This window comes from Galeopterus variegatus, unplaced genomic scaffold, assembly GCF_000696425.1.
Source record: "Galeopterus variegatus unplaced genomic scaffold, G_variegatus-3.0.2 Scaffold718, whole genome shotgun sequence".
NCBI lineage: Eukaryota > Metazoa > Chordata > Mammalia > Dermoptera > Cynocephalidae > Galeopterus > Galeopterus variegatus.
The window spans coordinates 276,799-290,202 of NW_007726829.1; the positions used below are offsets into that span (position 1 = coordinate 276,799).

Consider the following 13,404-nt stretch of genomic DNA (forward strand, 5'->3'; position numbering starts at 1 on the left):
TCTTGTTTTACGGGTGCAGTTCTTCCCCAATGTCTGTAAATTGTGCCTGCTTCTTTCTGTTTGCTCTTTGGCCTTTCTGTTTCACATGGATTGTGGGGATCACTGTGTGAAGGAAGGGTGGTGTGACTAGTGTTCCAAACATGTGAGTTTCCTTTTTATTCGTGTCTGTTTCTCCAGAAATGCCCTTCCCCCTTTCCCCTAGTAGTCAAAGTAGAAGTGGGCTGCTCTGCTGAGTAGCATCTCTTTCTGTATCTTATACCTGGCTTCCTTTTTTTCCCTTCAAGCCTGCCCTGGAGGTCAGGGGCCCCTGGTTCTGCTCTGTAGAGGCACCTTTTAGAAAGGAGTCTGAGGTGGTGAATCTGCTCTGGGTTTTAAAGAGATAAAGTGACAGTCCATTTAATACCAGATATTGACTCAAGCCAATCTAGATTTAGTACTGCTTTCCCCACTTCACTATACTTTCTACATTCAGGCCTTAAGTAACAATACGAAGCACAAAACTATTATTCTGAAGCAGTCTTTTCAGAATCAAGAAAAATTAAACTTTCTTTGTTGCATTTTAATAAAGCTGAACCATATGAAATTGTCATTTTTATAGGTAAAACACTGTTGAAAATCAGCATTTTGGTTCAACCTGATAGTAATAAATTATATTGGAATTGTTGTGTTTGTATATTGATCTGTATATACATATATATGGTCACTCATTAATCAGAACATTTAATTAAGTAGCCTGTCCTATTTGCAAGCCATCTGGAATATTCAGAGTCATAAGGGTTTTCACCAGCAACTTATCCAACTTCTCCTTTTCTAGATTAGGAAACTTAACCCTAAAGAAGTTGAAACGAGCTTGCTCAGGGACACACAAGTTTAGTTTCAAAGTACTGACTCGAGCTCATGAGTCCTGGAGGCAAATAGAGGCACCTGTAAGCCAAGGACCTTAGAGCCAGATGTTCCTTGCCCAAGCCCCACCTGGAAATGCAGCTGTCTCTGTAAAAGTCTTGCCGCCTTAGAGCAAGGGCTGAAAATAGCATGGCTGGAACAGTGTTGTTGCCTGTTCCTACCACCAGCGGGGTCTGTCGTTACCAGGAAGGGGCAGTTCCAGTGGTGGTCTCTGTCTGCTTGCACAGTTTCAGCATTTGAATTTGCAGTCTGGTCAGACTTCCACAGTAATGGCTTCTGCTGACCGCTCAGCGCTAGGTGGGAATGCAGTAGCTGCCTGTGGCACCAGCTGCCTGTGGCTTCGCAAGCGGTGAGCAGTAGGAAGACACGCGGGTTTTCCTTGTGTCTCTTTGTGCATGCAGCCTGTTTGGATTTTGCCAGCAGTTTCTGGGTGCTGCCTGCATTTTCAACTTTTTGAAAATTGTAAACAGCTTCACTGGGCTCTGCAGAAGGAAGCTGTGGTTTCTGGTCTTCCTGTTCACTCATGTTTTCTTCAGAAGGAGGGCTACATCCGACCATATTTTTCGACAGGCGCCTAAGTGAATAGAGAATGCACAGTAACTATCGGCAGAGGGGGGGGACTCAGAGTTCCTCCAAAGAAATTCCTCCTCTAACAGAGTTTCAAACGGGGTGTTCCACGGAGAATGAGGTAGGTTCAAACCTGCATGGAAGAGCTGTCCAGAAGATCATGTGGGTCCCTTGTGGGTGGCATTTGTGGCCAGTTTCCATTGTAGCTAGGATGGACTGGTCCCCATGACCCCTGCTTTGGGAGGAGAGGGCGGAGGTGTCATCTGCCGCTTCCTGGCCTGAGACCCTGTGGCTCCTGGTGGAGGCCGAAGACTCCAAGGTGCATGTGGGAGGGGAGGAGCTGTCCCACCCAGGTGGGACGTGTGGGTGGCACATTCATCCATCTTAAGGAAGAAGAGGCCACAGGTCTTACATCTTCCAGGGAAAAGTAATTTTCCTGTGGATTTGTAGTCAGTTGGAGCCCAAGATCTGAGTTGAAAAATGATGTAGGGAAGGTCAAGAAATAGCACCTAAAGCTGTAGAAATTTGTGCCTGGAATCTCACTGTGAGGCTTGCGACAGACTAGGGGTGCTGCGGCAGGACCCTCGGCTTGGACCCTGGCCCACCCCGGTGGCCTCCTGTCACATTGAGGTGCCTTCATATTTGTCATTGGAGCAAACAGGCAGCAGTGTGCAGAGATCCTTGGCAAGTCCTGAGATGGGGATGCATGGGCTGTGTTGTGCCCGTTATTTAGGCCTCTGTAAGCACCAAGGAAAGGTTCTTTTTCCATTGGTAGGCACTGAAGTACTTAGTTTTTTAAAAAGATAGTGGACCTGTCTGCTGGCATTGCTGTGACTGCTGGTGTTGAAATGTAGATGAGTAGTGTGGTGGTGCGGGTGTCCATAGGGAGGCTCTTCGTCCTGGAGTTTGTGAGGGAGGGTTCGTTGCAGTGCCTCCGATGCCACTGGGTCAGTGTGATTTATGAGAGGTGGCAGGTGTTGATCCACAGGGACAGCAGCCTCGTGCTATCCAGCTGGCCAGAGTTGCAGCTTCAGGTTTCTGCCGAAGCTGGGCTGCGCTGAGTTTGGTGCCAGGTCTGACGACCGGCCAGCGGTTGCTGTTTGTCTCTCTCCCTCTTTAGAATGGGAATCCCTGGGGGGGCAGGGACAGCGGCTCCTTCACTGTTGCAGCCAAGCATCCCGCACATAGCGAGTACTCGTGAGACACCCAGGGCCTTTTACTTTAAATGTCTTTGTTCAGAGGCAGTCTTGTTTCATTAATAAGACAGCACCTACCTTGCAGTTTATTGTAAGGATTAAATAAGATGCACGTGTGAAAACGCCTCAGCACTGTACCTGTGACGTACTGGGCACTCGGTGCCTCTTAGTTTTCCTCCTCTCTTCTTTCTTAAACTTCTTAGCACTTTCTCCAGGATAATGCTGAGCTTAGCATTTTGCATGGAGAACCCAGCTGGTATGTGTGGCCATGTTATTTATGTTGGCCCCCAAGTATAGGCGACTGTCCTGGGAGTCTGGTTATGTTGGTTCTTGCAGTGGATGCATTTCTTATTGTGGATTAATAAACAGACGCTCTGACTTGCCAGTTAGTCTCTGAGAATTTGTTTAGTAGACCCAGTTCCTCGGAGCCTGTTCACCCAAATGAGCAGATAAGGCTGAGCTTCCGACCTCACACCCTCCACTCTCTTCCACTTGTGGAAGAGAAACTGCATTTAGCTGGTGCTCCCTCTAGGGGCTGAGTTGATCCTTTGGTCTCTTGGGATCATTTTGGCGGTGAGGGACATGTATGCTCAGTAAAAGAGTTGCTAAATGAAGAGTGGATGGTTAAGTGGGCCAAAACCACTTTGTTTTAAAACTCTGTGCATCAATCTGTAGAACATTCAGTGAGTTAAAGAACCCGTGGTGGTTTACTGGAATTCTGATTCTGGGCATCAAAATATTCTTAATTATTTCTCAGTTTATTTTATTTTTTAGTTTTATTGTGGCTGGCTGGTACAGGGATCGAATGTTGGACCTTGGTGTTATCAGCACCACGCTCTAACCACCTGAGCTAACTGGCCAGCCCCTCTCAGTTTGTTTTTTAACTAGAACTTAATTATTTCTCGGTTTATTTTTTAACCAGAACTTCCCTTTAAATTTTCGTGTTCAAAAGCAACTTCAGTTCCAAAAGTCAGAGGTACCCTCTTGTTCAGTTTTGTTTCTGGAATAACAGAGAACCTCCACCAGTGTCCACTGTCCCTACTGCCGTCCCCTGCCGCTGGAAGCTGATGGGCGCCACCTCGTGCAAAGCCCTTGGGGAGAGCTGCAGCAGTTGTGCGAGGACGCGTTTTTCAGTAGTTTCAACATTCCGCTTTCTAGGAAGACTCATCCACCAATCAAAATGATTCGGACATTTAAAAAAAAGCCTGTGGTGCCTGCAATATTCAGGGCAAAGGACTACGGTCAGAGAGACACGCCTGCCTCCACATGGTCCACAGAGGCTGCTGCACCTGGTTAAGCTGTTGTGATTTGGAGGCCTTGGTTGAAGGGACAGGTCCCCCTGGCCGAAGTACTCCTGCAGCCCTGACTTTGGTATTATGGGGTCGGTCTCTCTGTTGATCTGTGAGCAGCCAGAGGGTTACATCTCCTTTTTGTCACCTCTCCTTGTTCCCTGCTGCTTAGGGTAGCACCTTTAAAAACAGGGCAGTTTTAGCACTAATGTGCACCTTTGGGCCATCTTGTGAGTCCTTAGCACTGGCTGGCCGTTTTTATTGTGGATTTAATTCCTGTTACTCTGAACTGATCTTATTTCTTCTGCTTGCCTATGACATCCTTGAAGGCAGGGGCTGTCTCCTCCATCCATAGTGTCCTCCCTGGGTACCTGTCATGGGGTAAGCTCCCGGTCAAGAGTTGGTGCCAGCATTTTTGCCCTCCAACCCTGTGTAGGCTCCGTGCTAGGTGCTGGGGTCACACAGAGCATCAGGGACAGAGGAGAGTGGAGCTGGGCTCAACCCAGGCAAGAACTGCCCCTGGGCAGTACAAGGCGCCCACATGGGCCATTCTGGTTTGCTTGCCCTGCATGCGTTGTGACAGACGCCACCTAAAGGTGCCCCACCACCTAGTCACAGAGGGTCTTTCTTTAGGAGTGGAATTGTAGGATCCGTCCCAGCACAGGCCATAATTCTGTGTGCAGCCTATAATTTTGTAACCTGTACATCAGCACTATAATAACAGTGTAAGTTGCGTGTGGTTTGTGGACCTGTTGATTTGGCGTGGGCCTCTTGGTTGGAGGTTGATCTTGGTAAATCTCTTGTCTCAGAACTGGTTTCCTCTTGTTCCCTCATGTAGGTTAGTAACTTGAGTGGCTAACAGGCAGCTTTGGGAAGAGCAGACAGATGGAACTGAGCTGCTTGCGTGCACTGTCGAGTTCAGAACTCAGTCACTGTCCATGTCACAGCTAGCCATCGTTTAGGAGGAGTGAGCTTTGTGGGGTTGCAGGTGGAAATGTTTTAGGGGCAGCCATTTTCTTCTGGCCAATTTGAGATGCTTGATGTGTGTGGAGATGTAAGCTTCCTTCCTAAGAGCCAGGCTCATGCCATGTGTCTTTGTACTTCCATAACCTCCAGGGCAGGTCCTTGTGCATCATAGGAACCAGGAAAATAAATGAGTGATCCAGTATAATGCATTTGAAGAGTATTTCATTTGCCATCTGGCCACTGAGGGTGGTGCCAGCAGAGAGGAAGTCCCAGTTGAGCGGAGCCTGATCTGTTTTTGGTGGGGCTGATGAAACATGATTTTTACATTGCTAAAGTTACATCACTAAATTTCGAGGGTCATTTTCTATTTACAGTTTATTGTTAGGGGTTGTCTGACAAATCATAGGTGACATTTTCCATCATTCTCCTCTGTGAATCCCATACTGCCACTGCCTGGTCCAAACACCCTCACCACCCCTTTCACTCCCTCCCCTTCTTTTTTTTTTAAAAGATGACCGGTAAGGGGATCTTAACCCTTGGCTTGGTGTTGTCAGCACCACGCTCTCCCAGTGAGTGAACCGGCCATCCCTATATGGGATCCAAACCCGTGGCCTTGGTGTTATCAGCACCGCACTCTCCCAAGTGAGCCATGGGCCGGCCCCACTCCCTCCCCTTCTAAGTGCTACTTGTCTAAACTCATCCTGGGTATCAAACTTGTGGGGGATTAAGGAGAATGAAGCCTGAAAAGTGCCGCAAGGATGACCTGTCTTTACTCTGTCTTAGAGCTGGAACCCAGGGATCCATGTGCTGTCCTAGACTGGGCCAACCCCAGCGAGCTCTCAGGAAGCACTTTCTGTCCATTCTGCAGTTTGTCTTGTAGACGGTCTTCTTATAATGATAGTGGTTATCTTAACTTTTCATGCTTTTATATCTTGTCTCAATTTATGTGTAAGCAGCAGGAGGTAGCAGCCATATTCGTCCTTTTCAAAAAATGTAGTATTATGGAAAATTTGAAATATAAAAAAAAGTAGAGAGAAAAGTAAATGAAGCTCTGAGTTCACACCACCCAGCTCCAGCTGTTACTAGCCCTGAGGATCTTATGTCATGGTTACTCCACAGCCTCCCCCTCCTCCAGCAAGGAGTGCTGAGGGGCTGCCTCTGGGAGCTGTGGCGAGTGGGACAGGGGGAATACTCCTGGTCAAATAGAGACTATTTCAGTTCAAGGGGGGTCTATTCCAGGTCAAGAGGGGACTTTTCCAGGTCAAGGGGGGACTATTCTAGATCAAGGGGGGAACTATTCCAGGTCAAGTGGGGATTATTCCAAGTCAACTGGGGACTAATTACAGGTCAAGGAGGTGACTGTTCCAGGTCATGTAGGGACTATTCCAAGTCAAGGAAGTGTCTGTTCCAGGTCAAGGGGAGACTATTCTAAATGGAGGGTCAAGGAGAGGCTATTCCAGGTCAAAGGGGGCTATCCCAGGTGAAGGGCAGACTATTCCAAGTCAAGGGTGAACTACTCCAGGTCAAGGCGGGACTATACCAGGTCATGTAGTTGGATGCAGGGCAGGTCCAATAACCATGTGATGGGAAGAATTTAGCAAGTTACAGGGCTCCAAGCTGGGCCACAGGCCAATCACACATCGGGGGCAGGTATAAAGAGCTCAGGTGGGGTGCTGGACCCTGCTTTATTACCTAGTCTGTGGTCATGTATAGAAAATAGTCTGAGACTTTGGTGTCATCTGTGTAATGACAGCAATTAAAAATGAAGAGATGAATTTATCGTGTATTGTCAAGAATAAAAAGTCATAAAAATAACTGCTGACGTGTGTTTTGTTTGCTCACGACTTGTCAGATTCACATTCAGAGCTTTACATGGATTATATTTCATTGACTCCCCATGGCAGCCCTACAAGGTTCCTTAACCCGTTTACAGATGGTGAGAGCTCAGCTAACCAGTGTGCTTAATAAGTGGCGCAGCCCAGACCGTGGCAGAATAGAGGCAAGCCTCGGACCTAGGAGCATCTGCATTGACATACAGAAGAAAGAGCCAGCAAAGGGCCCGTGAGAGTGGGAAACCCATGGTAGAGAGCCACATAGGCACAGTGGCAGTGCCAGGTAGTGCACAGCTGGAAAACCAGGGATTTTTGTTGTATCGTTTTGCTGAACAAGCCTCCTGATTCTGTGTCTCTGTTAGTGGGTCAGCGGAATAAAACCCAGGTGTCACAGGGCTAACTATTAAAAGGTAAGGAGTGAAACTGAGGAGCAGAGAAAGCTCAGCCTTGGCTGTCAGGGGCTGCAGGGTCAGGAAAAAGGTTGAGGTTTTGTTTTATTTGGAGGGGGCCTTGTGTGCTTGTTGACTTTTCCCCTACTGCTGAAAAGCCGAGTGTGTTAGTCAGTGGTGGGGAGGGGCCTGTGCAGGGCAGGGTCTGCTGGGAGCCACCGGGCCACCACATCCTGCCTCTGTCAGGAGCAGTCACTGATCATTCATCTGGGCAATTGGTGGGTTTGACGAGGCATCCTCATTGGACCACAGATTCTGTGACACCTTTTTTACTGGATTCGGTATATGGTTGGATTTCCCATTTGCAGGGGAGAAACGAAAGCTCTTAATAAATGTGTGGTAATTCATCTCATATATATTTTGTTTGTTTCTGGAAGTGTTTGGTGATAAGGGGAGTTCCAGCTACCATCTGGGTGCTGGGCCACCCCATCCGGGTGGGTGAGCTGTAGGAGGCTGTCATCTCCCTCAGTTATCTGTTGAGTCACAGAGAAAACATGGGGCAACAGTTTTTCCCTCTGACAGGTCACCAGCTTTGGTCTTCACAGGCCTGTGTTTGTGCCATTTCCCTGCTGAGGCTGTGTGTCAGTATCCCGTTTTCTCTGGGTTTGTGTTCCTTTGGGTGACTGGAAACAGGGACCACAGTAAGATCTCTCAGCAAAGGCCAGGCTTTTCCTGGGGCATCACAGGCAAGGCTTGTGGTTTTCTGTCTCTCATTCTCACTTTTGCTTTTTAAGTTTACGGTGATTATGGGATTAGCCTTCAGAACCCTCCAGAGATGCTGAGTAGGGGGTGAGGTTGTCAGAGCATGGGGGCCGGCCAGCTGCTAATCACAGCATCTCCCCTGTTGATCCTTGTGGTGCTCGGTGTCCTGCATGCCAGTGCCCAGACCAGGGAGGCCCTGTTGAGGGAAGGGACTGCCTAACCAGCGTGTGCTCCCTCAGGAAAGGTGCTCCCGCAGAATGTGTTCAGCTGTGGCGATGTCAGCACTAGCCACACCTCCCACCTCCTTCTCAGAGTCCTCTGAAACGATGTGACCCAGCAGAGCCGGGGAGAGCTGGAGCCATGTTATGCTTGGTCTTCCAGGGGGAATCTCCCCTCTTCTGTCCTCTTTTCACCAGCTGAGGTTACTCACCTTCTAAGTGTCATGGGGACAGGTGCAGAGACTGCATGGTGCCCTGCCCTGCCTGACAGCCGTGGAGCCTGGGTCCACAGACTTGTGTGCGTGGCACTTTCTCACCAGTCCGGCAGCACCAACCCCTGCTTGCATGGGGACCATGGTAGTGGTTTTGGCTACATCTGTTTGTTAGCCATAGGGACAACACAAAGCATTTGTCAATAATGAACTCCAATCATTGCCATTTCTGCCTGCAGCCTGGAATTGTGTCGCCATTTAAACGAGTATTCCTAAAAGGTGAAAAGAGTAGAGATAAGAAAGCCCATGAGAAGGTGACAGAGAGGCGCCCTCTGCACACTGTGGTGTTGTCACTGCCCGAGCGCGTCGAGCCAGACAGACTGCTGAGCGACTATGTTGAGAAGGAGGTGAAGGTAAGTCGTCCCGGGCTGCAGGGCGCGCCTGTCAGCGACACAAGTGTTGTGCTGTCTCCAGCAAATGAGAGTGGGGTATACATCCACACAGACGCCTGAGCTGATTGCCCAACCTGTTATCTTGCCTGTGGTCCTATTTCTAATAACTGCCACACCCAGATTCCTGTCTTTGACCCCCCGTTTCTGGATCTTTCTGCGGTAGCAGGCCACCTTCTTTCTCTCGAAGGCCCAGCTGTGTGGTCAGCGAGTGCTGCTCCACCAGAGGAGGGCCTTGGAGCTGGGAGAAAATTCATGACTCCTTTAGTTTGCAGGTGAAAAGAGTTACCCAGTCGAGGCCTTGGGGCTTTGTGGGTGTCACAGTCACAGCTGGGGCCTGGTCCTGATCCAGACCATGCATTCGAGGCCTGTGCCCAAAAGACTGTGCATAAGCCGTGTGAGGTGCATGAGTTGATTTTTAGTCCTTCCCCTAAAACAAAAGGAAATGAATAAAGAGGTATAAAGCCACAAGGTCAGAGAGAATGGGGGGGCAGCCAGTTGGTCAGAGCGTGATGCTGATAACACCAAGCTTCAATCCCTGTACCAGCCAGCTGCCAAAAAAAAAAAAAAAAAAAAAAAAAAAAAAAAAAGAGAATGGGACACAGCAGTGGATGAGGGTGGGCCATAAACCTGGAAGAGAGAGACCAGTGAAGGGGACATAACCTAATGAGAGCTGAGGCAGCTGGGGCCAGGTATCCCAGTGGACACAAAGTCCAGGGGGCTAGGGAGCACAGGGCTGTGTGAATGTCTGTGGGAGGCCCAGCTGGATGACTGGCCCCACCACGCTGGGAGGTGGGGCTGTGGACATGCAACACCTGGCACAGGGAAGGGTCGGGGGAGACCCAGACGGGAGCACAGGGCTGTGTGAATGTCTGTGGGAGGCCCAGCTGGATGACTGGCCCCACCACACTGGGAGGTGGGGCTGTGGACATGCAACACCTGGCACAGGGAAGGGTCGGGGGAGACCCAGACGGAAGGCAAGGGAGTTAAGTCAAAGCCTGTATGTGGAGTGGTGAGAATCCCAACCCCTTTCTCTGTCAAGCTTCCAGAACACCTGCAGCCAGACCTCTCCCACAAGGGGATCCGTAGAAGGGTGGTTAGCAGGGAAGCTGAGCAGCCCCTCACTGGCCCTGGAGTTAGCCTAACCAGCCTGAATAAAGCCCGGCAGTCAGCACCTCCTGACCACACACACAGCTTCTGTCAGCTCTTCAGAGCCTCATTTTAAACACAGGTAGCCAGGCAGATAAGTACACATTTGAGGAATACTTTTAACCAAGAAAGATAGCGACCAAGACAAACACAGAAAATAAACCTGAATGAAAATTGCAACAATGCGGAAAGTAGAAGAAATTAAAAAATATATAATAGTCTCAGAAAGATTAGAGGAGATACTGTTAACAGTGAAACAACAGGATTCTACCTTTAGGTAAAGAAAAGGTTGAGGGGGAGAGCTTTTAGAATTTAAAGTATGTTAATTATATATCTCAAAAAATTCAATAGAGGGGTTGAAAGGTAAAAGTCAATGTCTCCCAGAAAGAATAGCCAAAAGACAAAGAAAGTTAGTTAAAAAATGAGAAAAAGAAAAACAGAAAATTAGAGGATTAATCAAGGAGGTTCAACCTCTGACTCAGGAAGAAAAAATGGAGGAAAGAGTGAGAGGAAACCGCTGAGCAGTAGAGTGAGAATATTCTGTGGAGTTAACTGAGGGTTGTGTCTGCACACTGGGAGGCTCCCATCATGAGGACTGGAAAGCCGTGAGGAATGGAAAGCGAGGCCTCCAGAACCTAAGCGTGCAGGAGCCCGTTCTGAGAAGTTGCTGGAGGATGTGCCACGTCAAAGACAGGGCACGCTAGAAGGAAGAATCACAGGCTCAGAGCCCCAGGCTTGAAGGCAGGGAAGAGTGCAGATGATTCCTGGGGTGACGGAAAAGCCAAGTCCTAGGACAGGAATCTGAGGAACAGGCCAGGGAAGCTCCCAGAGAGGGAAGTGCAGATTGTTTTGTATTTTTGAGTGGAAGAATATTCTGAGAGGCTGCTGAAGAATTGGGGAAGAGTTAGAACAGTCCATAGAAAACAAAGCAAGTGGTGGGGGTGGGATCTAGATTAAACAATGAAATAGTAAAACTTAAAGGCTGGGGACTTCTTTTTCTGGGAAGATGGAGCAGATGTGCTTTTCTCTATTCTTCCCATTAATTACTAGTAAGATCCCTGGATGTTATATGCAATAATGTAAGACCCTGAGAGGCAGAAAGAAGGCAGACCAGCCAGGGATACTAGGACCCAGACAGTGACCTGGTGGTGACCTTCTCAGGTTCTCTTTGCCTCACGTAGCCCAGACTAGGAGTTGAAGAAGCCATCAACCTGGAAACACCAGTAGGTGCAGACAAAACCCCACCAAAAGCCTAAAACTACTCAGCCACAATCAAATACCACAGGAAAAGCTGTGGTCCCACCTCTGCCCCTGCCAGCAAAGGCTGAGGGGGCCACGTCCTCCCCCAGAGAAGGCCAGGTAGGGAGCAGGGACTTTCATCCCTCTGGGCTGTAACAAACCCTGGAGGACCCTTGAGTGGTTCTGGAGTTCAGTGGAGGCCACGTGGAGGGCCTGAACTCACCCTGACCAACAAAGAGAGACCCCCCCCCCACTCAGGGTCATTGGAGGCCACGTGGGGAATCTGACATTTGACCCCCACCTGATGGTAAGAAGATGGCAGTCCCCTCCCCTCAGAGCGACTAAAGCGAATTTTCTAACATTTGTGTCATCAGAGTTCTACAGGGAGAGGAGAAAGGGCATGGCTGAAAATCTTCAAAGATATAATGACTGAAACATCCCTAATTTAGCAAAAGACAAGCTTAGAGATTCAAAAAGCTGAGCAAACTCTAAACAGTATAAACCCAAAGAAATCCACACTGAGACACATCATAGTAAAACTTTTGGAGAGTAAAGACAAAAAATCTGGAAAGCAACAAGAAAAAACCACTTTAGCCATAGGGGAAAACAGGATGACAGCAGATTTCTAAGCCATGAGGACCAGAAGGAAGTGGCACAACATTCTTCAGATGTGGAGAGACCCTGCAGAATCAAAAGGATAATGAGAGAATCCTACAAGCACCTATACACAGACAAACAGTGGGCCAAAAACCAGACCCGTTCCTCTAAAAGCACAAACTACCACAGGTCACCCTGTATGAAATAGATAATTTGAATAGCCCTATAACTATTAAATAAGTTAAATATCTAATTTGAAAACTCCCATAAAAGAAGTCCCCAGGCCCAGATGGTTTCCCTGGAGAATTCTAAAACATTTAAAGAATTAACACCAATTCTACAGTCTCTTCCAGAAAAACAGAAGGGGAGAGAATACTTTCTGACTCATTTTGTGAGGGCAGTATTATCCTGATACCCAAATCAGACAAAAACAGTATGAAACAAAAAGAAATGACAGACACCAATATAGACATAAAACTCCTTAGCAAAATATTAGCTAATAGCATTCAACAATACATGAAAAGAATTATACATCATGATCAAGAGTTTGTTTCAAGGATGCAAGACTGGCTCAATATTCAAAAATATAATCCATTATATTAACAGACTAAGGAAGAAAACTCACATGATTATATCAATTGATGCAGAAAAAGTATTTGACAAAATCTAACACCCATTCCTGATTAAACACTCAGAAAAACAAAATATGTTTATGGACAACGAATAAAATTAAAATAACACAAATTAAAAATGTAATACCATTTACAATCACTTAAAAAATGAAACAAGTATAAATCTTACAAAATGTACAGGATTTGTATGCTGAAAACCACACAACACTGATGAAAGAAATCAAAGATCTGAATGAATGGAGAGACATACCATGTTCATGGATAAGAAGACTCACCTGGTTAATATGTCAGTTGTGCCCATGTTGATACAAATGGACCAAGTCCTTGAAAAGTATAAACTATCACAGGCCACCCAATGTGAAATAGATAATTTAAATAGCTCCACAACTATCAGAAGTGAATGGTACAATTCCTATCAAAACCCCAGCAAGATCTTTTTGTAGATATAAAGATTATTCTAAAATTTATATGGGAAGACAAAAGAAGTAGTACAGCTAAAACAATTTTGAAAAAGAAGGATGAAATGAATCAGACTGCCTGTTTTCAAGATGTACCTCATTGCTACTTCAGTCAAGATATGGTGTCTGCAGAGGGACCGACACATATCGGGGAGCAGAAGTGTGAACCTAGAAACAGACCCATGCAGGCATGCCCAGCTGAGGCATGACAGAGGTGCAAGGGCACGTTAGGGGAGGGAGGACAGCCTTTCAGCAAATGCGCTGGAGCAGCTGGACATCAGAAGGCAAAAAGTGAACCTCACCCTGAGCTTCACACCTTACACAAAAGTTAAATCAGAATGGATCTCGGGGCCGGCCCGGTGGTGCACTGGATAGTGCGCCGCTTGGGAAGCGCAGCGGCGCTCCCGCCCGAGGGTTCGGATCCCACATACAGACCGGTTCCCGCTCACTGGCTGAGCGAGGCACGGGAGCAACACCGAGGGTTGCAATCCCGTTGCCGGTCCCCGGTCCGGTACGGGGGCAACACTGAGGGTTGCGATCCGTTGC

General features: G+C 47.8%; 1 protein-coding gene across 1 annotated transcript in view; it reads left to right on the forward strand.

Moving 5' to 3' along the window:
• Positions 1-1,492: 1,492 nt before the first annotated feature.
• The window catches only part of CCM2 (cerebral cavernous malformation 2), a 49,726-nt gene continuing 37,814 nt past the window's right edge, over positions 1,493-13,404 (forward strand). Inside the window, exons 1-2 of the mRNA XM_008571781.1 lie at positions 1,493-1,591; positions 8,574-8,747. Of these exons, the coding sequence (XP_008570003.1) occupies positions 1,493-1,591; positions 8,574-8,747 (273 nt within the window). The remainder of the gene's footprint in view (positions 1,592-8,573; positions 8,748-13,404) is intronic.